Source organism: Podarcis bocagei (genome assembly GCF_964188305.1).
Source record: "Podarcis bocagei genome assembly, chromosome: 10".
Lineage (NCBI taxonomy): Eukaryota > Metazoa > Chordata > Lepidosauria > Squamata > Lacertidae > Podarcis > Podarcis bocagei.
In genome coordinates, this window is record NC_138135.1 from 34,246,711 (window position 1) to 34,271,028 (window position 24,318).

Consider the following 24,318-nt stretch of genomic DNA (forward strand, 5'->3'; position numbering starts at 1 on the left):
TGCGGAAGCCAATGGCAGTATCTCTTGGGAAATCTAAGGGTGCTGCATTCTGTCCATGGTCCCAGCAGCTGAGGGGGCTGTTGGGTCGCTGTGCTCCCAGGTTGCTGTAAGCAGACCAGTCCACACTGATGTGGGCCGTTAAGGAGACTGACTCACAGCAGATGGTTTGAGCATGGAGCCTTGTCCAGGAATTAGCGCACTGAATGATAGGATCTTTGCCCCGTGCCATACTATCATTGATGCCCACTAACCAATAAAGGTGTTGTCTTTTCAAAACACATGAGGGACTCTAGGCCTTTTTTTATTGGTTTTGTTTCTGCACCTGCGCCCTGAACACACGAGGGTGGAGAATACTGTGTTTTGGTTGGTGAGAGAAACTTTTAAAAAAGTGGAGCAGGGTAGGCTCCTTTAAACATTTTTCTTAGTTTTATACATAGAGGCAGAAAGATCAGTATAAATCCTATCTTAGTAAATTTTGCAAATGTATCTGAAAGACTGAATTTGAGACTGTCCTGTTGCTCAGTCAGACATTGGTTGCGGGATCCAATGTGCTGCCTGGCTGTATTACTAACCAAGTGGTGGTTGTCATGGAGTCTTAATGAAGTTTCATTTCAGGGTTGTATTGAACTGTTCCTAGCTTTTGAGCACCCAAACATTGCAAGGATGTTTCTTGTCTCTTTGGGGTGGTGTCAGTGGATGGTGGAGGCACAGCTTTCCATTAGCAGCAGGAGTCAAATATGCAACTGGGTTCCTGGGAAACAGCTTCTCCTATGTGCTTTTCCTGCAGAATTTATCAGAAGGTAGATATGGGAATGGTTTTCCCTTGAAAGATTACACGTCTGTTACACAGCTGCCCAGTTGGTCTGACGTGCAGGTTCACAGGCTTGCAGTCTAATAGAATAACAAAAAATGTGAAGAGGATAAATCTCCCGTTAGCTAGATATCCACTTACGCAGGAATTGCTAAAATGTGGTCTTGAAAGGAACAGAGAAGATTAAGAGCAAAGTTAATGGGGTGCTTGGATGAAGAAGTTTAGCAGGACAGGCATATCCACAGCATTAAATATTCACATTTAATTTAACTGTATTTTTATTTCTTGTATTTTTAGCACTTCTTTTATTTATTATATTGGATTTTATTTTATTACAAATTATAATACAATAGCATACAATATAAGAATTAAAAGAAGCAGTAAAAATACATTAAAAAAATAAAACAGCATCTGTTAATTACAATTGCTACAAGAAGCAGGAGAGCCATTAAGTGGTCTACCAAGACCCTCAGTAATTTTCAAGTGGTCCATAGTGAGAAACGTTTGGGAACCACTGACATAGATGTTAAAAAACAAGGGAAACAAGATGGAACCCCGAAGTACAGTACCTAACATGCCAGAAGACATGGGATAGGCAAGCAATCTCCCAGCACCACCTTCTGCGACCAATTTTCCAGATAGGAATGAACCACTGGAGAGTAGTACCACATAGCTATAATCTCTAAATGAACACAATAATACACCAGTCTTTTTATTAAAAAAAAAATTCAAGAGATTCTAGAGATTTCACTGGAAGCAGATTGATAGATACTGTTAAGATGATGCTTTAGAAGTATTGGAATAGCTCAATGAAGAATAATGGACTGAAGGAGACCTCAAGGCCAAACTGTGCACAAGCAGGATTCTCTGCTCTACACTTGAACCTTCCCAACAAACTTTTGCCTCTTTTTAGATGTAGATTTCACTATTTCCTTCAAGTTGTGACCATTGGCAGGGTTGAGGTCAAACAAGCTGGAAGTCAGCACAGCAAAGCTTAAATGTAGCAGGTTGCAGCAAAAACTGAATTAGTCCCAAGCAACTGACAGGCCGAAAAGCTAGATTATCAACCATAATCCACCTAGATTGGGAGCAAGATGCTGTATCTGGGTATATAAATTAGAACTGGGAGGACAGGTAGATAGGCATAAGTGAGGTGGGACATAACTAAGCAAACATGGGTGGCACAGAGGCAATGCTGCAGAGAGAGATGGAGCCTTGGTACCTCTAAACATTTTGGGAGAGTGCAATACTTTGGTGATAGAAGCTGCTCATGATAACATACACAGATTCCCCAAACCCTTCTTCCTAGTATCTACCATTCCATTGCCATTTTACCTTCTGGAGTTTATCCCAGGCCGGGGGGTGGGGGGACTGCAAGGGAGGCTGAGGAAAAACACACATTTAGACTGATTCAGTGTAGGGTTATTCAATAAATTCACATATTTTGTTCTGTTGCATGTATAAATTAGATGCATTTCCCTTCTTTTAAGTAATGAATTAAAATATTGAATAGCACTAGACCTGGTAAGACAGATTCCGCCCCCCCTTGAAGTTTAACAGTGATTTATTAGTTCATAAATTTTACTTGAGGTGTGATGTTCCAGCCTATTCACTACACATAATTTATTATTTTTATTTATTTCATAAGATGTATACACTGCTTGATTGTAAGTAAAAAAAAAAACTCAAACATGAAAACCAAGAAAAAATTACCACCACACTCAAAAAACATTCAAAAGTTAAAATATTGTCGCACACCACCCCAATCTCTGAGCACTACGAGATTCCAGGGGTTCCAGGCACTTACCCAGGGTTCGTGTTTCATTTTGGTAGCAAGGCAAAGCAGAGACTATGGTGTCTTTATCATATATTTATACAACCTGAGCATGAGATGGAGGGGTTCACAGCATCGAAACCCCAAGAGGACCTTGCTTCCCCCATTGCCACAGCCTTGGATTCAAACAGAAATCCTGAGGCCCTCCAGACATTGCTGGTACAGATTCCATTATCCTTGGATATTGGCCATGATAATGACAACATCTGGAGGGCACTAGTTCCCCATCCCCACCCCAAGCCCAGGTATGGTAGTATTCTTTTACTGTGTCATAACGTACCACTGTTTTCCTGTCTAGTGTGCTAAAGCTTTGTGCAGTTTGGGTGAAGCAGACCAGGTATTATTTGTTTCCTAATGATGAGATCAGTTGAATGCTTCACAGACAGTGGATTACCAAGGGCGCAAATACTTTTTACAAAACTCTCTGATATCCCGACATTCTTCAGAAGAGCATAGGACTTTGGCAGGAGATATGTTTTCTCAAATCTTTCTATTTGGTACACCCACAAACACATTTCAGGAACTGCCTATGAAGATGGACATTATTTTTTGCATGCAAAATAATTTGAGGAAGAATGGTTCATTTTCCCCTTATTTAAATTTGTTATGTTTTGTAATGAATTGTTTTAATGGTCTTTTCTGTTATCTGGTGCTTATTGTGAGCTGCTTTGGGCACAGTCCACTGTGGAAAAGCAGCAGATACATGAAACGAAACAGAAAATTTAGGAACTGCAAGCTGTACTAGGACTAGGCTGAAAGGGAGTGATGTGTCAGTATTCTTCCTTGGGTTTGTTTCTGTATCTCCCCTCCTACTGAAGATGATTTCCTGGCTCCTGCTTGTGCTGCTCACACATCTCCATCAAAGTTTGAGAGCAACGTAAGTTAAGCTTCACTGAAAATAGGCTTGAGAGAAATAACTGGGATGGGGAAAGAAGCACAGACAAAAGGAGCAAGAGACAGCAGTGGTGTTCCACAATCCTGTTGTCCTTCGGTGTTCTGTGTAGCAGCACATACCCAAGGAGAGACGTACCGTCCTGTCCTTTCCAGCAACTAGGTCCGGGCCACAGTTGCCTGGATTTTACACCCCTTCTATGTCACCATATCGTAAGTAATCTTATGGATCACTTTCAGTAGTCCAGTCCACTACCAGTGTCATATAAAGACCAATTCACACAAGTGATGGAATGCTCTGATTTGCTCTGTCCTTTTAACCTTAATAAAACAATTATTGTGATGAACGGACTAACAGAACTGTCTGTCGCAAGCACAGACCAGAAAACCCTTGGAAAAGTGAACGTAGCAGGCATTCCATATTACAGTATGTGCGCTGCTCAGGTGAGGCGTTTCCTACAGGCACTTATAAAAAACCAAGCTAGAAGAAGCAAGCCATGTGTCCAGTGGTCTTGTGAACTGATTGTTCACCTCTCCTACGAAGAGGGAAAGGAAAGAACACGGAACCCTCTCGCTTCTCTACGTTTTACAAAGGAATGAATATGTGAGGAAGGTGCTGCTGTTTCTCCCGGGGGTCTGCAGTGAAAGGCTCATGTGTATACACACAACATACCGAACGACGGAAGGCTCTCCTAGTCTATACATTACTTTACTGTGATCCCCCCCACCCCATCCCTGCCTTAATTATGGATTCTTGTACGAAAGAGCGCGGTGGCAAATCACGATAAAAACATAGGCGTAGCGTTATAAACCAGACTCGCGGCATTACAGGGAATACGTATCAGTCCCAACACAATGCTACCCCACGTCTTTTCGCGTAATAAAGCCCTCCCCCCGCAGTGAATTTTCCTTCTTTACGAGGAACAGACATGGATGTTGGCAGGAAAATGCAATTGTGCAAGATCGCTTGATAAAAGACCTCTGCGCCTCCACCTTGAGGCTGTGTGATGATTTTGTTCTCATACTATCACAGGTTACGGTTCATGTCCTATGTCTATATGTGCACGTATACCCTGAGTCGTCGTCTTCATCACATCGGTGTGTGTGTGCCTGCACCGTACATGAGAAGCTAGAAGGCCGGCCAAACCCTGCTCTCTTCCGCCGCCCCCCCACCAAACCACCCTCGGCTGTGACTCTGGGCCGCTGTCTTTGCAGCAGCAAAGGAGGGAAGCGAGGAGCCAGGGCCTGTCTTCCTACGGAGGGCTTCCGATGCGTACCGTGGGCAATGCCAGGTCCAGAGTACACAAGCTCAGCGCCCCCCCTTCCCCCATTACAATAGGCCTGTCCCAAGCAGCAACCTCGCGGTCTATTTTGGCCGACAGAAAACACAAGTAAAGGCGGAGGGAAGCGGGCGAGCAGCTTCTCCTTCCCCTTTAAGAGGCGGAGGCGAGAGAGTTTGCGGAAGGGATCGCTCCGGGAGCGCAAGGCGAGTGGCTGAGCAAGTCTCGTGACCGCAGCTGACCCCGCCTCGGGTTCTCCCCCTCCTCGGCCCTCCGCGTTCCATTGTGTGTGCGAGCTGCGTGCGTCCCCGCCTCTCCTTTTTCTGGCCACGCCCCTTTTTTCTCTTGGCTCATTTCCGGCCGCCGCCGCTCGCTTCCCTCTGAGGAATCGGGAGAGTGAAGAAACAACAGCCGCCATTTTGTTTGTGTGTGAGCGACTGAGGGGAGGGAGCGAACGAGAGGGACCGAGCTGGGCGGGTAGAGCCTGGGAGGTGGAAAAGCAACGACAGAGACCGACAGCCGCTCAGGGCCCCTGGCCGGCCAGACCTGAGGGAACCCGAAACCTCCGTGATACACCCCCTACACCAGCCTCGCAGCCAGTAGGGGAGTACGCACTCCCGGCTTCGGCTAGTGACTCGGGACCCCGGGTGGACCCCACCCACAGCCTCTCCTGGCGACTGAGCCCGTTCGCGGGGTCAGGAGGCCGCCTGGCTCCGGTTTGGAAAGCTGTTTCTTTTCTCTGCGCCCCCCCTTCCCTCTTCCCCAGGTCCTACATGGCGGACATGAGACGGAGCCGCTCCAGAAACGCCTGAGGCATCGCGTCTTCGGTTCCGAGGAGAGTCTTGTCCTCTCCGCAGACCAAGCGCTCGCAACCATCCTTATCCCCCCAGGGAGGGGGAAGAGGCAGAGAGAAGGGGGGGAGGGGCCGCCGCCGCCGCTTTCTCCTCCTCCTGCTCTGGGATCGATCCCTCCATCTGACCAGAAGGGGGGCACCCTGCTACAGAGAAAGAAAGGAAGAAAAGGTGGGGGCGCGGGGTGCGAGTCCTGAAGCCCACCCTCTCCAGCCCCCATCCCGGGATCTCTGCTGCCTCCATCGGGACAACAACCCCTCCTCCGCCTCCTTGTTCCTGCACAACAAGATGTGAAGCGGAGACTCCTGGGACTTAGCTTCATCCTCCTCCTCCTCCTCCTTACGGCTCCCCTTTCTGCAGCCATTAGTGACTGGCGAGAAAGGCGCAGGGGGAGTTGGGGACCCTCGACACGCTCCGTCTGTGACCCCCTTCCCCAATCCCTTTTTCACTAGCAGTGGGCATTTCTCTCCCCCCCCCCCGCATTGCAAGCTGGTTTTTGGAAGGAGAGGGAAGGAACTGCGAGCAGAGGAGAGAGATTCTTTCTCCTTTTTTTCTCCTCTCCTCCTTCGCCCGCCTCCTTGTGGCGATGAGGAGGAGGAGGACGACGCCGAGGAGGAAGAGGTTGATGGCGGCGGCGAAGAGGCAGCAGGAGGAGGAGAAGACGACGACCCCCCGGAGGATGAAGATGGTGGTGTTGGCGGCGGCGAGGAAGCACCAGCAGCCCCACAGCCGGATTTAATTCGATTTGTAAACCCACCAACCCCGCATATTTGTGTTTGGAGAAGGGTTTGCCTGTTCTTTTCATCCTTGTTTTTCCCTGTGGGCCGGAGGAAAGACTGCTTCCACACCCTATTTCCCATCTCTGTTCCCCCTTAGTCGCTGCTACCCAACAGAGATAGATCCCGAGGGGCAGAAAAAGAGGAACTTTGTCCCTTTCTTCTTCAGTTCCTTCTCTTACTGTTGTTCGGTTGATTCCGGATCCAAGAAGAAGGCTGACGACTTTGACGAACCCCATCTTTAATTTGGGCTCTGTTTGTCTAAAAAGAATTAAAAATGGCCGAGAATGTGGTGGAGTCGGGCCCGCCTTCAGCCAAGAGGCCTAAACTCTCCTCACCGGCGCTCTCTGTCTCTGCAAGCGATGGCACAGGTCAGTCTCTCTTGCTTTTACCTCACTGCATATGGGTCCCTTCCCTTCCTTTCCTCTTGAATGTCCCCATGTTTTGCACAGTCTGTTGTCTAGTACCCTTCTTATACTGTCTCTTTTTGCCTTTCTGTGTACCTACTTTTCTCTGCACCTTGCTGCATTAATCACATTGGGTGTTTAATTGCTGCTGCTGCCCTTTCATTGAAGGGGCTATAAGCATGTCTGTGTTACTTGCTTGCCCGTTTCACTGTTCTGCAGCAAATGAAACCTTTGTTAAAAAAAACACCAACAATCCTAAACTCTAGTTATAGTGTAAATCATTACACAACTGTTATCTACATTTTTGTGCATGTAGAGTCCTGATTTTTGTAAAATCTAGCTTTTTAAAGATGAGGCATTCAGTCTTGAAATATTTTTTTTTTTTGCTCTGAGCAGTATTATGATGGATAGTTTGTTTCCTCCACCATTTCTTTCATAACCACAAAGCGTTCTTAAATGCCAACATTTCTGTTTGGTCAAGAGTCGTAATATTAATTGGCGAATAATGTTTGTATTGACATTTTGTTAACTAGTTCACCTGATTTGCCTTGAGAAACTATGGAGCCACCTTTTTCTTTTGCATCTTCTACTTCCTTGCTTTGAGACCAAAATGTCTGAAATTCCCATATAGTCTCTCTGCATGTGTGAGGATGAGTACAACTATTCTTAACTCTTCTGTCTGTATTTTAATATGATATTTCTTGAGGTTCGTAAAAGCCAGCTAGTTAGAACTCTAGAACTCCTTAGAAATTATGGATGCAAGTTACAGGTGTTCATTTGGTAACAAACGTTTACTGGTTGTTTTAGAAGTTCAGGGAACTAAATCACTGTAGAATGCAACTGGCTATACAAGTACTGGTATTGCTTTTCTGAAGGTATAGGTATGGGGAGTAAGTGATCAAACAGTGCAGTAGTTCTTAACTAACTTTATTAGAGGAGAGGAGCTCTTCAGCCACATATCTGGGCATTGTGGTTACTGATGGTAGCCAGTTTTGTACATTGAACTTGTTAGCACTACTTCATATATGAAGTCAGGGGGGAAATGGCTGATATTACTTGATGCATAACAAGTTGTTTTCATTTTCTTGTATTTTAGTTTGAATACTGGTTGGTTTAGCATACTTCAGAAAGCTGTTTTAAGCATTTGGTGCTGAGCAATGTTTTTTCTTGAATCCACTCTCCTTAAGAGCACTATAGTAAGTTTAGGAACTGGATTTCAAATGAAGCAGCATTAATTACACCATTTATTGGGATATTGCACTTACCTGAAAATCAACAGGTTCCATTGTACTGGTAAGCAGAATTAGAAGCTCTGGCCAAAAAGCAAATACTACATAGGTAACACAGTATATACTCATTTCTTCATACTATGCTACAGAGTGGTATTTAGATTCATGTCAGGTCATTCTCTTAGACAGAACGAAGCTATGTACTTAAATCTTAAAGCCTGCAACCCTATGCACACTGTAAGAGTAGTTTTAATTTTTGAGTGGACATGCCTGTGCTTAAAAGTCAGTACAATCTTGCACATATTTACTCAGAAGTAAGTCCTATTTTGAGAAAGTCCTATTTTGAGATTCCTAACTCAGAAGTCTTACTGAACTAAATGGAGTTTACTCCCAGATTACAGGGGTTAGGATTACAGTGAATATGCTCAAGATTGCATCCTTTATGTAGTTGTGTTCAGTGAATGATTCCTTTGCCTATGAGAATTGCATTACTCTTAATGTCCAGTAAGCATATTTTAGTTGTTTTGTTCTTTTATAATATTGGTAAGCTATCACATATCTTCCTACCTTATTTGAGAAGTATACTAGACAAATCTTAGTGTCTTGTAATGGTTACTTGGTTTGTTACCTCCTTTAAAAAGGTAATTATTGCCTCATGCTTTTGACTAGTAATAAATGATCTATAATGCCTATTTTGATTGAATCCTCAGTGAAATACTAGTCAACTGGAGATGTTAAGTGTAACGTTAATTTAGCCGTGTTTGGAGAAATGTTAAGTATATTCAGCATATTGCAACCAGGGCTAGTCAAATTTAATCTCCAGAAGTACTTTATCTAGAGGTTAGATTGTACAGATACATTACTTCATATTTAGAATGTGGAAATATGATAGTGACTCTTACTTTATGTGTTCAGAATATGGACATGCAGAGAAGTAATTTAAAATATACTAACATGTGGTACGGTAGTAAACCTCATTTTGGAAACAAACTAGTGGTCTTCCCCCCTATAATGCTGCGTCACAGTGCTGCATCTTTTTCTAGCTAATAGAAGCCCTAGCTGCCTTATTTCTGTGTTCTTGTTCTGATGCCTTAAAACATATTTAATACAAGTTTAAAAGCATATATAGTTGTAGAATACTTCATATCAATGCTGAAATCATTAGAGTATATGGAGATATTAATGTTGGAGAAAAAAGACTGTTGATAAATAGAAACATTTCTAGATATGTCATTGCCATAAGAATAAAGTTGGCAATTTGTGCAGCTTTTCTGTCTGTATGCTGAACAGCAGTATTATTGCTTAGAATTCCCACATTGCCTGTATTGACTGCTATCAGAACTCCGGAATACGGTGCTTCCCCCTTTCCTCAAACAAATGAGTTTTGCTATAGTATTATTAATAGCTTTCATATTGAGTGGAAGGAGATGTCTTTTCATTATTTGATTATAACAAAGTTGTGTGGTCCTGTATGAGCTCAGCTGAAAACACAGGTTAGAACACAACACAAGCATGTGCTGCATTGAGAGAGAACACAACTACTGTATGCCATATCCATAAAGTAGTGCATTGTGTTATGAAAGCTCTTATTAAACCTACAGTATATGTTTTAATTTAGTTGTGTTTTGTGAAATGAAATACACATTTGAGAATTTTAGTTAGTGTAAACCTATAAGGTTGCATTTCAGTTGTCTTTTTGAAGGTTAGGTATGTAAAGAACTCTTGAGTAAAAATTGGAATATCATCCAGATACATACAGTGCTGATGTTGGGAAATGAGGCAGAAAGTAGGTAACGGACCTGCATTTTAAACCTGCTTCTTCTGTTTGGTTTGCAACAGCAGGCAAAACTGTAAATGTGTGCAGTGTACATTCAGAATAGCTTTGCAGGTACACAGCTATTCAGATTCTATGTCAAGACTCAAATAGGTGCTTTAGGCATACTCAAAGGCTTCATGGATTTTTTTTACTGCACCTATGTGCTTTTGAACTGTCCCTCAGTTTCAAATCGATTTTGGAATGGAGTAGGATCTCCTGTTTGAAAAACACAGAAACCCCTTACCTTTGAGATGTATTAATTCCAGTATCATAAATCCTTGTTGTTAATCTCATTAGCCTTACTTTTCTGTTTTTGCATTAAACTTCTTGTTGTATGCTGATTTCTGTGTCTGTGTACCTAATTAGAATTATTATTCTGATCTTCAAAATGTATAGCATTATACTCAGTCATGTTCAAAGTTGTGTTTTTTTTCTGACAAATAAGCTTACTTTCAAATGACTGAAGTATGATTTGTATTTCAAACTTAATTTGGTGTATGTGTTCTAATTTAGAACAAATCACTTCAATTATGCTTTTGATATCAGTTTGTTTCAGAGGTTATTGGAAACAGTATATCCCACCTGCAAAATCCATAAGAATGAGCTGGAAAAGGTAGAACAAAATGGGAAAGTTTAGATGACTGCAAAGTATAAGTTATTTAGTATACGTTTTAGCTTTCTCTGTGAAAGATGGGAATAGAAAGCTACTGTAAACTATTCGTTTTAGCTTTCTCTGTGAAAGATGGGAATAGAAAGCTACTGTAAACTAATAGTTACTATTGTACCACTGGCAACACACACACACACACAATGGGCTATAGTGCATTTACCCACCTTGTGGATAAGGAATAGTTGTTCATCTTTTTCTTTCTCACGCCTTTGGCACCAATGCTGGTAGTTCCCTTCATGTCAGGAGAGTTAAGACTGCAGGTAAAGTGGATAGTGGATGAGACCAATCTCTGTACTCCTCTTTACTTCTCCTGTCGCTTTCACCACATAGCAGGAATACCTTGCTATTGTCCTTGGGATCAGGAGCACTGGGGAGAGGTGGCAGAGGGTTCTTGTCTTTTTTCATAGCAAGCAGTTGAGCCTGGAGACCATTTCCCCAGTGGTGAATACCTTTGACCTGGGAGCCCAGCAGAAATGGTGGTAATAAGCTTTAGTTTCGGACTACAGACATTTGGCCATTGGAAATAGAGCAAGTAGTTCTGGCAGAATTATAATATTTTTATAAGCAATTTAATGTCCAATGTTCCTTACTGTTTTCTAATGTAGGCAGTTGAAAAATGTAAGCTAGTTTTATAGAGTGTAGCTCTTGATGTCCTTATTTCACTGTGCATGCATGTATCACTGGATTTTAGCAATTGTAAGGTAACTATTAAACAATACAGGAGAATACTAAGTTGCAATTCCTGAAAACTCACATATTGAAGTAAGTGCCAGTGAAATCAGTGGTGCCTTAATGCCAAGTAAATATGATTAAAATAGTGCTTCACAACAGTATTAAATTGTGGCACCGTAAATAGTGTATCTACTTCCAAATGGTGGAGTCCCAGTGTGTTTCAAACACTTAAGACTGCTTTTTAAAGCTTTTTACATCATTAGTATCAGTACTACCAATTCATCCAAACAGAAGCTAAACAGTTTACAGATGGGTGCAGACTAATTGTTAACAAGTCACTAGAAATAATATGTTTGACAGACTTTCCTAAACCAATCTCATTTATCACTGATCAATACTAATGCAAAAGTTTATACTAGACCCTGTAGAAAACATATATTTCTAAGTATGTTGTAGGAATTGGAAACATTCAATACTCTAGGTGTATAAAATCAAACTAGTAGCTGCATAAATAATCAGAGCGATATGCATTGTAAGTGAAGCATCCCTCCAAATAAAATAAAACACTGAGTTTTGGATCACAATGACATTTCATCTGTAGTATGTGGATGATTGAAGAACAAGCTTCTACTTACTAAGTTATATTTAGTGTTAAAGCATTTGTTTTGCAAGGGGGCAGCAAAATTTACTTAGTTGTGGCACCTTAAAGACTAAAGTTGCAATAGACGTTCAGCACTACATCAAGTGCTGCTGGGCATTGTGATAAATGTTTAAATGGCTCAAACCACCAGGTAAGCTTGTTAGGCAGCCCACCAGAGCTGGTCCTGCTGTAATCCTGAACACATTTGACTGTAAGACATATAATTGCACAGTAAAACCTGTTGTCCCCTAGGCTTTTATAGATCAGAGCCCACTTTATGAAATGCATGGTATTATCCTTAGTTGTCAGATATGTAGTAGCCCTAGAGATGTAAGAGTAGGACCAGGAGTCTTATCAAATTTCCATGCTGAGTTGAATGTATATGCAAGAAGCTTGCTGATAAGTTAACAGCTTCCTGATTAGCCCTTCATTAGGAGCTTAGCAGTCAATTTATAGTTGATGTAAAAAAGAAGTTTTTTGGGGGGGAATCTAGAAAATACCAGTAACCTCTCATTGCTCTATGATTGGGGAACGTAAAAAAAAACTTGAGAGAGAAGCAATAGGTTTCTGCTTTGTTTTGGTGTAACTTCAGAGGAACATACTGAAAAATCATGTCATTTGCATAGGAGATGTTCGAATCTGGTTTCTGTTCATAGATCCTAAATGACCAAAGGCAAAACAGAACTTTCTGAGGTTTTGCTGTTGAACATCCATATCTTTCTCCCCTTAAACAATAATGTGCAGGACTTTGCTTGAACTCATCCCAAGAACATGAGAAGTTATGGGTCATTTGTACTAGTTTCAATTCACCAGGTAATCATAAGCAGTCTTGTACAGCCTTTGAATAAGCCCCTTATAAAAGTAGTTTCCAGGCTATTTTCTCTTAAGGCAGCAGCAGCTACTGCAGGCAACTAGTTAGGGTTTGGTTCATAGCTTTCTCTGAGTCTCAGCCTCTTGTAAAGGGCAGTGTCTTTGGAAGGAGCTGCTATCTCCTGTTGATAAAGACTTGCATGCATGGACTGTCTGCAGACTAGTCACTTTCTTAATTTACTGGGACTTGATTTGCAGAAAGGGTATTGACTGCAGAGCTCTCTGCACAACAAAGCAGGAGTCATCTGGTATAAAGTACTTGCTCTAACTTAGTTTGGTTAGCACTGAATTGAACATATCCAGTAGATTTAACTTTTAAAGGAATAAACTCATGCTGAGAAGTGTAATGAAAATTTTTGGTTCTGACTTGGCATCTAATCACATGGAGGCAGATCCTAGTCACCACCAGTGGCAGTAACTCACTTTCTGATAACTGGTGTTCACTTGGGGCACATTTAGTGTCTCACATGAACCTGCCCTTTTCTGAGCTTCCCTGCTTTCTGAAATGAGGTTGGTGGCGATTAGGGAAAGGGGCATGTTTTATATGTGCACTACCATGTATATGCACATCGCAGAATCCAGAAATGACCCGGAAACGTCATAAAGATGTCATTAAAAGGGTGAGGTGGAACGGGTTATTTGCAGGCTTTGTCAATAGGTTTCAGTTATACGCAACGTGTGCAGTGCCTCAGAATTTAACCCCCGCGTAAACAGTGGACTGCCTGTAAAGCAGTCAAAGTTGCAGGATGGTAATGAAACAGGAAAGTGACCCATAGTTATTAGTTGCATTCCATGGCCTTTTGGCGCTACTGTTCACAACTTTTCCTCTCTGGCAATTACATATAATTGGTATAATTGAGGATAGTGTTTCACAAATCTAATGACGTAGACTCTGGTTGTTGGTTGCAACTATGACAGCACTACCACGTAGTAATAATAATAATAATAATAATAATAATAATAATAATAATAATAATAATAATAATAAATTATTTATACCCTACCCATCTGGCTGGACGTCCTCAGCCACTCTGGGCGGCTTCCAACAAAATATTAAAATACAGTAACCCATCAAACATTAAAAGCTTCCTTAACAGGGCTCCCTTCAGATGTCTTCTAAAAGTCTGGTAGTTGTTGTTCTCTTTGACATCTGGTGGGAGGGCGTTCCACAGGGTGGGTGCCATCACCGAGAAGGCCCTCTGCCTGGTTCCCTGTAACTTGGCTTCTCGCAGTGAGGGAACCGCCAGAAGGCCCTCGGCGTTGGACCTCAGTTTCCGGGTAGAACGATGGGGGTGGAGACACTCCTTCAGGTATACTGGACCGAGGTCATTTAGGGCTTTAAAGTTCAGCACCAACACTTTGAATTGTGCTCGGAAACATACTGAGAGCCAATGTAGGCCTTTCAAGACTGGTGTTATGCGGTCTCGGTGGCCACTCCCAGTCACCAGTCTAGCTGCCGCATTCTGAATTAGTTGTAGTTTCCGGGTCACCTTCAGAGGTAGCCCTACATAGAGCGCATTGCAGTAGTCCAAGCGAGAGATAACCAGAGCACGATCCACTCTGGCGAGACAGCCTGTGGGCAGATAGGGTCTCAGCCTGCGTACCAGATGGAGCTGGTAAACAACTGTCCTGGACACAGAATTGACCTGCTCCTCCATGGACAGCTGTGAGTCCAAAATGACTCCCAGGCTGCGCACCTGGTCCTTCAGGGGCACACTTACCCCATTCAGGACCAGGGAGTCCTCCACACCTGCCTGCCTCCTGTCCCCCAAAAACAGTACTTCTGTCTTGTCAGGATTCAACCTCAATCTGTTACCTGCCATCCATCCTCCAACCACCTCCAGACAAATACATGATTACAAAAGAAAGAATTATTGCATCCCCAAATGCTTGTGTGGGCTAGATGTAGATTCTGGGTCTGAAAAGATGGACGACTACTACCTAGTCAACATATGCTGCAATAGATTTTGTTTTGGTTATTTAGGAACTTTCTGCTATCTTACTTTTACTTTTCTGAAAACCAGCAGTCCTAAAGATTAACTTTTGTCTGTTAAAAAATAGGCTGAATATAAACAGCCTGAAAGGAAACTTTGGTCCACATTTTGAATTGCTTCTGCGCTTTAACCAGTTTGCCCCATACCATATTTTCTATCAAAAAGGTGACATTTCTTGGAAGAGATGTGTTGGATGGGTTCAGAGGTGGGAAATATTTCCTGAGAGCACTTCAACTTCTTGTTTGTCTAGCTTCTGTGATTTTTCTTTCATATGATTGTGTCCAAAATAGACCTTGGAAGTACTGTGAAACTGCTAAATACTGTATTTGAAAAGAAATGCAGAATTTTAACCCTTCTGCTTTGCTTGGAAACAGTTAGACTACAGAAATCTAAACTGAATATATTTTACTTTGTCATGCAACATAGCACAGGAATGGCTAGAATTTTGAAATGATACTCTTTTTGTTGTTTAAATTCATTTTATGGAAATATAGAATGCTGGAAACAATAGCAAAACTGCAAAAAGTTTATTTTTATGTGATCCTGTGTGTTGTATTGCATTGTAACTAATCAGACTTCATTCTGAAAATTAAGCTCCATTGACAACCATAGGACTTCCTAGTAAATATAATTAGGATTGGATTATTCTATGCTCAGTTGTGTAAGCAGCAACTAAATATTCTACCCAAATAACAAATCTGAATGATGTTCCAAATATATTTGCAATTTGTCCATTCCCTTATTCCAAGTTCAACCTGCACTCAGATACCTGAGGTGAATATTTCCTGGGAAATACAGTCGTACCTTGTTTTTTGAACAACTTAGTTCTTGAAAGTTTTGGCTCCTGAATGCAAACTGTTCTGTTTGGGAACTCTTTTTGGAAGCCAAATGTTCGATGCAGCTTCCGATTGGCTGCAGGAGCTTCCTGCAGCCAATCAGAAGCCTTGCTTTGGTTTCCGAATGTTTTGGAAGTTGAACGGACTTCTGGAACAGAACTTTTTAAATTGGCATTAAAACAGTCTGATTTATTCAGTGGTGGCTATCTGGTCTTTTATATATTTTATGTGTTTGGGTTATCAGTGTATTTGGATGACTTTAAAAAATAAAATACAAATCATATATACTTATGCCAATAAAGGCCAAGAACAACAAAGAACAGCTAAATTTAGTGTTTAAAGTTAGTTGTTTAAGTTTTAGCTGATACTGAACTGAAGCCGGATGGAAATAGGGCTGTAGTTTATTTCCAGTATGATGGTTTTTAGTATCGGGAAGCTCATGCTTTCCACCATTTCATGAATGAAAGAAACACCTTAACCAATATGAGAGTGTTTCTTCAAGTGTGTGTGAAGAGCCAAAGAAAGCTATTCATGTACATCAAGTATGGGGAACTGGATCCAGATGAATCTTTATCTCCTCTGCCCCTGTGGGTCAAGTTTGCTAGATGGGTGGGATCACCCATCCTTCAGTCACCTGACATCAGTGTCAGGTGACTTGCTTTTGCTATAGTTTGAAATTGAATCTAATGGATGTGGGTGCAGTGCTTTGTGTCAGTGATCAGCTAATCATCTGATGGCTTTGATCACTGGTGCTTGCAAAGTGCTCTTCATGGGGATTTGCAGGCACTGCTGATAGGCACTGCCTGCACCCCCCTTCCACCACAGCTTGACCTTTACCTGTTTGAAACTTGAGTTCATATACAGCAACTGTGGCTTGACTGAAATGGTCTTGCTAGCCTGGGAGGCTTAACTTTGCCTTGGGTCAGTGGTTCCTCACCACAAGTACATTAAAGTAAAGAATGTTGAGAACATCATTCATTGTGATTTAAAATTGCATTAATATTTTGTGAAGAAGCAACACACCTCAGCAGGTTCTGATTATTTGAACCTCCATTAAAAAACAACAACAACAAAACCCCCAAACCCTCGCTGTTCTTGCCTAGAACTAACATGTCCCTAAAAGAGGAAACCATAACACTGGGATCTAATTGTTTTCAAAATAACTGTTGGCATATAATGGCAACCCTGTAAACTGCTGTCCTTAGTGTAGTTCAGTACTCATCTGGCCTGACAGAAACACACATTCTCCATTCTATTAGAGTGCATGTTTGATATGATCAGTTTAAGGTTAGTTCAACCTAAAAATTCCCAGAGTTTTAAAATCAGTTGTAAGAGGGGGGAAAACCAAATCAGGTGAACCAAACATTCATATTGCAGTTTCAGAACACCTGGCAAGTAAATGATATGTTAAGAATATCATAGGACTCCTGGTTAATTGAATACTAATGAAAGTGTTAGAAAAAGGTATAACTGTTCCTTATTTTCTAATCCACATTTTATGGATTTTTTTTTGTTTTTGTTTCTATAGTTCTAAACATGCTGAAAATGTACACTTTCCACTCAGAATGCTATGAGAAGGGCAGCCTCTGTTTATTGTAGTAAGAGGTTTTAAAAAGCCCTCATTGCATTGTGCTTTATAATAGAAGTTCGTATTAGCCTTTCTCTTTCTTCACTTCCAAAATAAATCAATTGTACTTTAGAGTGAGACATACCTTAGACTGCTGCCTTTAAAAAGTTGCATGGCATTGTTGGGTTGCTTGCCTTGCAGTTTCTTTGGGTGTGGCAGATATCATTTGTGTTTTTCTTTATTTCTTCCTTGTTTGCTGAAGGATAGCATAATCCATGAGCTCCATAGTGAGATGTTGCTGCATGTGTGTATGCTGACTCCAAGGACTAGAACCCTTCCGATGTTGTTGAACTACAACTTCCATCAGCCAAGCAAGCATGGCCAATGGCCCAGGATAATGAGAGCTGTAGTTTGGCAACATTTGGAGGGCCCAACATCTGAATGCCACTGGCATTTGCATACTGCTCATAGGGGTTAGCACTTCGTATGGAAAACTCCATCAAGCACGGTCATGTCAAATCAGGCCACTATGTGGCAAATACGAGCCGTTTGCATTCCTCACAGGTGTTCCTGCTGTCTATGAACTGCCCTCTCAAGAAAGACTTGCACATGGGAGCAGGGAATGTAGATGAGAATGCTAAGCTAGCTTGGGCCTGGTTTGCAGATAATGCTAAGCCAAATTAACATAGTAAACAATACCATAATCACAGGTGTCCCCACAGATGATCGGGCAAACATTGGCTTGTTTCCCCCCTGCCTCCTTGCCTGCTTTGTGCTCTACCTGATATCCTGAGAAAATGTCTACTGGCATTGCCCAGCTGTGACACCATGCTTCCTTCCATTGGCTGGCTGGAGTGGAAATCTTACTCTATTAAAATCCTTGGCAGTGTAGTTGATTAACCTTTTCCTTCCACTGCTTTGCTTTATTCCCTACTCACCAGTCACCCATAGTGTTGCTCTGTCACATAATTCCGTTGCTCCTACCTTGGTTAGGACAAATCCTGCCCTCCTTCCTCAAGGAATGAAATGTATTTGAGTGAAAAGACAAAGTTTAACATTTTTGCAAACACTCTTGGACTGGAGTTAGAGAAGAGGGACTAATTTTCTTTCACAGGCAAGATTCCATGAACTGGACACTTGTCCTCTGGAAGGAAGAATAGGACTTTGTATGTGTGTTGGTGGGTTTTGGTCCAAAGGGAAATCATTCAGTTGCTGCTGCTGGCATTACTTCACCTACCTCATCCTTTCCAATGTAGCCTGAAGTGTCCCTCCTCCCTTTTTCCTGTTTAAAATTGGGACTTTTTGATATGCCTAGAATGTATCCAAGCTGTAAGCCCCACTAAACTTACTGGAGTTTACTTCTGAGTAGACGTGTATAGTAATTTAGATAGGAAACCATAGAAGCAGAGAAGAAAGAAAATTAACTGGGGGAGGGGAAGAGTATCCATAAAATGGCTGCTCGTGGACAGAATCTTAAGATAAATTTATCTATTATTTGTTAAATTTGTATACTGCCCTATACCCACAGGTCTCAGGGCGGTTCACAGGATAAAAACAGAATATAACACCACAAAATGCATAATCAAAACAAAACTACCCAAGGGTAGTTTTCTATGGTAGTTTTCTTTTAAAATAATTTTAAAAGCCCCACACTCACTCGTGCAGGCATGACTTTAGAATGTTAGTAACAGGCTTTTAAGCTTTGTAAACAGTAGACAATGAGTGAAGTGCGGAAAGCTAGTCGTAATGAGAAATAAACACTGTTTAAATTTTTATCTCCACTCCACAACTCTTCTGTGAAGTCATGGTGGGTCAGAGCAGACAAATTTATGTTAAGGAATGCAATTTTATTAATAGTTGCCATAACACAAGTTGCTTTAAAAAATCTGGAGGTGGAAGAATTGTTTGGGGGGAAAGGACCATGTTACCAGGGAGATCTAGCAGTGACATCATTTATACTCTTACTACTGTCTCTGTACCTTTATGTGGAACAACCAACCACACTTTAACCATAGTCAAAAAATTGTCCTGGTTCACATCTCTAAACTAGAGATGCAGAACTGGATGTGGCTGGCAGGTTGGCTCCTCAATTCTCCCACTTCTCACGTGCCAGTTTTGACAGGTAAGTGGGACCAGTTACAGCAAACCCTTTTGAAGTCCCATTTGCTGGCAAAGTTTGCATTCATACTGCATCTACACATGGACATTTCTCCTCTGGAGACATCAGGTGTGGTTTGAATCCAAGTAGTTCTGCAGATCTCTTGGGGCTGTCAGTGAGCCCCATTTGCAAAGGAACAATTGGAGCCACATACTTTCCTTATACTGGACATAGCATATGATTTCAGTTGTGGGGCAGATAGACATGGTTAGGAGGAAATGGCGTAGAATCTGGACACACTGGGCCTAATCGGCTCATGGGCCAGAGATTTCTCATCCTTGCTCTAAAACATAGTTAATGTCAGGTGGCCAACCATGGCTTATTTTATTTGAGGAACTGGGTCAAGTTCACACATAATACTAAACCATGAACTAATATGTGTGAACCAGGTCATTCTCTCACAGAAATATGGAATATCTTTTATAGTACATACTTTATTGAGATATAAAATTGCTGAAGAGTACAGTATGTTGAACATTTGAATTTCATTTTGTATGAAGATGCTCCAAAGGTGGAGCAGGTTCTTGCAGGCGCATTTTTAGTGGGTGTCTAGGGCTACTTTCTAGCTTGAGTTGGGTGAAACAGGTTTTGAAACTGAAAGTCCATAGTCAAAAAGATGCTGTAATTGCTTAGTTGTAGGCACTATCATTCATTTCCTTTGTTGTGTGTCCAAAATGGTTTTGCATAAATAGATGCACGAAGCCTAACATTTGGCAGTTGAGGCTTGTAGCATGTAAAACCTAGTCCCCCCCCCCAAAAAAAACCCCCACTGATGTTTAAAAGGCTTTTGATCTTTTGATTAAAAATAAAATCCAAGTATTTTTTCATGATGGAAGGTATGTATGTGTGTGGGCACACCCACCCACCCTTCATCATGAAAAAATACTTGGAATTTATTTTTTTTTAATCGAAAGATACATGTGTACTTACAGGTGGTAACCATTTTAGGTAAAGGTAAAGGGACTCCTGACAATTAAGTCCAGTCGCGAACGATTCTGGGGTTGTGGCGCTCATCTCGCTTTACAGGCCAAGGGAGCCGGCGTTTGTCCGCAGACAGTTTTTCCCGGTCATGTGGCCAGCATGACTAAGCCGCTTCTGGCGAAACCAGAGTAGCGCACGGAAATGCCGTTTACCTTCCCACCGGAGCAGTACCTATTTATCTACTTGTACTGCATGCTTTCGAATTGCTAGGCTGGCAGGAGCTGGGACCGCACAACGGATGCTCACCCCGTCACGGGGTTTCGATTGGTAAGCCCAAGTGGCACAGTGGTTTAACCCACAGCGCCACCCGCGTCCTGGTGACCATTTTAGGCGTGTCCAAATGACATGTGAACACCAACACATGGGTCCTTTAGTACCCAGAAGAAGGCAGAACAGAAGCAGTGTGTGCTTATATGTGCTCTGCTGACATGTATGGGGGGGCCAGGAATAGAACCAAGGTTTCCTGCCTGTATTTCTGTGCTTAAAGCTGTTTTAGGTTTAAGTAGATTGAGCTGATGCAAACTCAATATACTTGTGTGAACGATAGTGTGTTTAAGACCTTTAGTCTAGGCAATTCAGTTGCTGAACGAAAACCAAGAAGGAAGTATTCTTTATAGTGGCACATGAAGAAAACTGGTGTTCCACAGTAAGTTCCTGGTTCATTTCACTTCGGCTGTGAGCTTGCTAGGTGTCTTCATTAGCTACTGTTTTCTTGCCCCCATCTTCAGTATGGTGTAACTACAGACCTACTTTGCAAGGCTATTTGTAAGATTTACCAAATTCATATCTGGAGTGCTTTGAACTCTTGGCATATGGCATGGGTGTGAAACCTCTGGCTTGTGTACATTATTAGACCTAGCGTTTGACCTGCAAGGCTGGCTGCCATAGCCAGCTGCCTGACACCTGAAGTACTGTGTGATGTCATGGATAGGGTAGGCAAGGATGTGCTCCAAATGAGCTATTGGAAGCTTAAAGTGGGCTTCCAATTGTTTATTTGCAAGTGGGACATGCTGACAGTGTTGATCAGGTGATGTGCACTGACAGTGAGCCCCACTGGGATTAGCCAAGAAGGCACAGTGCTTTACAAGTGCCAACAATCAACTGATCATTGGTGCTTGAGAAATGTTGTGCCTTGCCTGCAGTGGCTTGATTTCAAACTGCATGGGCAAAAAGGAAAAGGAGCCATGTGATGTCAGATGATTGATAGATGGTCAGCACTGCCCATCTGTCAATGCAAACCTGCTGAGGGGTTGCAGAATAGGGGAGGTAGGAATCTGGCCTTCCAGCCAGATCCAGTTCTTTCACCACAACCAATAGTTTACAAACACTATGTGACATTATTTTTACAATGAAAGCTTTTAACATGAGTTAGAATATTGCAGGAGTAAAAGAAATTAAGCCTTGAATATATAAATATGAAGGAATGTGGTATAGTTGATATTTTATTTGATTTGCACAGGAGAGCCCTTGGTTTAAGCCATTTGCTAAGCATTGTTCACCTTCGGTCAGTTACTATTGCTCAGCCTGACATATTCTGTAGGGTTGTGGAGGAAAAATGTGAATTTTTAAAAATGATTTTTAATTTCAAGTAACTAAACAAGGAATGCAGAGCTTAGTAGTTATGCAGAAAAGAAAGAAAAATAGAGGCTGATGGTTGTAGTTTTAGATGTCCCAAGAAAGGCGATCAAATGAAAGTGTTTCTTCATAAGGTTCCATGAGTCGATTGTCTTAACAAAGTCAATAAAAGGATAACTTGTCATATAGAAGGTGTGAGTTTTCCTCCCCCACCCCCCAGTCAATATTCCTTTTGTGAAATGGTTAATCTGACCGGAAGCACAATACCTGTGAAATCCAGGCTTCAAAAAGATTGGCATTTAAAGTTTTCCAATTTTTTTGCAGTCACTAATCTAGCTGCAGTTAATAAATGGAGAATCAGGTTTTTATTGGTTATGTTCTTAATCCGAGGAGAAAAATTATTGTAGGGCTGTAGCTACTGTCCCATCATTTGATTGTTTGAAAAACCTTTTCCCGAAAGGGAATAATTTTGGGGCAAAACCACACGTGTGTACTAGAAACAGATAAATTGCATTCCTGCTAGCAAAGGTCGGGTGTGTTTTGAATAATTCTCTATAATCTGGCTGGGCACATCTACTAGTGATGTGCTATCTTTAAAGCATTTTCTCAAGTTCTAATTGAGATTGATCCAAATGGCAGTTTATTACAAATGTGTTCCCAGAATTGTTCCTCTGTTCTCCAAAATCTTTTCCCCATTTTAGTCTTAATGAAGTGAGAAGAAGGGTAGCCAATTGTGTGAGGCTTTTATATAGTTGGGAAAATGTGAAATACTTTAAAAAAACAAACCTGTTTATGCTTCTTGGCTTGCTGCATAGTTAATTAGATAAGAAAAGTGATATTGTGCCAGCATTGAAAAGAGCTAACTTTTATATGAAATATATTCTCAGTGTTCTAAACCATTTCTTTTGTTTTTTCCTTTCCCTAGATTTTGGATCCCTGTTTGATCTGGAACATGACTTACCAGATGAACTGATCAGCTCCACAGAATTGGGACTTACCAATGGTGGTGACATTAATCAGCTGCAGACTAGTCTTGGTATGGCACAAGATGCTGCTTCAAAACACAAACAGTTGTCTGAACTGTTACGTGCTGGTAGCTCACCAAACCTTAATATGGGAGTTGGTGGGCCAGGTCAGGGCATGGCCAGCCAGCCCCAGCAGAACAATCCAGGAATGGGAATCTTAAACAGTATGGTCAAAAGCCCCATGGCACAGGCAGCATTGACATCTCCAAATTTGGGGATGGGTGCAAGTGGGCCAAATCAAGGTCCGTCTACTCAACCCACTGCAGGAATGATGCCAGCAGTGAACAATCCGGTAAATCAGCCTGGAATGGGAATGAATGCAGGAATAAATGCTGGCATGAATCCTGGTATGTTGGCTTCAGGAAATGGACAAGGCATGATGCAGGGGCAAGTTTTGAATGGTTCGATTGGAGCAGGAAGAGGACGTTCCAACATGTCATACTCGAACCCAGGAATGGGTAATGCTGGTAACTTGTTGGCTGAGACATTGCAGCAAGGTTCTCCGCAGATGGGAGGACAGACAGGCTTGAGGGGTCCACAGCCTGGAGCAATGGGCAAGGTAAAACAAAGTTTTTCTTGTGTCACAAATAAAGTTTTTGAAGTATAATATTTCAAAATACCTGAGCATTTCCAGAAAACAGGCTTGTTCACTGCAATTATGAATGATACTTGGGAATATTTAAGCATATTAATACATGATAAGGAGGCATGTAGCATTATATGAAAAGTTGTATTTCTGAAAAAACCTCATAGTCTTTGTGTCCAGTTACAGTATTGCCATTCAAAATGATGTATTGAGTTTATAGCTTTCAATAGTACCTATGATTGGTGTATTAGTTCTTCAATTGCAGAATAATCCTACAGGTGGTGTTGATACTGAAGATGATTTTTTCCCTAGTATTAAAACTACTGGGAAGGCTAATATTGCTATTCTTCAGTAAAACATTGCTATAACTGTGGGTGGGGTGGGAATATATGTGCATGCAATATTTTCCTTGATTTGTTAAGTAGTGGGTAGGTTTATCACAACTGTTACCCATGATTGATAACTTCAACCTCCAGGTGCAGCATTTCTGAGTACAGATGCTGGTGCCAAACAATGAAGGAGAGTTTGCATGGTGGTTGTAGATATTTTGTAGTCACTTTTACAAATTAGATGGTAGACCTGTAGGTTTGCTCCAGCAGGACTTCACATATCTCAGTACTTGGGGGAAACAGTACTGTGAGTGTAATAAGGCACCAAGAACAGTATCTTCACTAATTAGAATGAATAACCTAGTGCTTTGTAAGTGGTGGAGCAGAAAAATGCTGTACATTTCATTACTAATCATGTAGCTTTGATGTAACCTCTGCATGTAGTTGTTTACTACTTCAGGGGAAAGGATAGGAAACAGCTTTTCTCTTACTTATTTTAGTACAGTGTTTAGATTAAGCA

The 24,318-nt window shown here is 41.7% G+C and overlaps 1 protein-coding gene and 1 long non-coding RNA gene across 3 annotated transcripts in view; one reads left to right on the forward strand and one right to left on the reverse strand.

The window, feature by feature from the left end:
- Nucleotides 1-308: 308 nt before the first annotated feature.
- On the reverse strand, nucleotides 309-5,704 carry LOC308595470. The gene is made up of 2 exons (XR_014012051.1): nucleotides 5,590-5,704; nucleotides 309-891 (listed from the first exon to the last, which is right to left on the reverse strand). It is a non-coding gene; the product is annotated as an uncharacterized lncRNA (long non-coding RNA).
- The window catches only part of EP300 (EP300 lysine acetyltransferase), a 77,644-nt gene continuing 58,492 nt past the window's right edge, over nucleotides 5,167-24,318 (forward strand). For both annotated transcript variants that reach the window (XM_081209457.1, XM_081209458.1), the window contains exons 1-2: nucleotides 5,167-6,814; nucleotides 22,784-23,442. In XM_081209457.1, coding sequence (XP_081065583.1) covers nucleotides 6,721-6,814; nucleotides 22,784-23,442 — 753 coding nt within the window. In that variant the 5' untranslated portion in view covers nucleotides 5,167-6,720. The remainder of the gene's footprint in view (nucleotides 6,815-22,783; nucleotides 23,443-24,318) is intronic.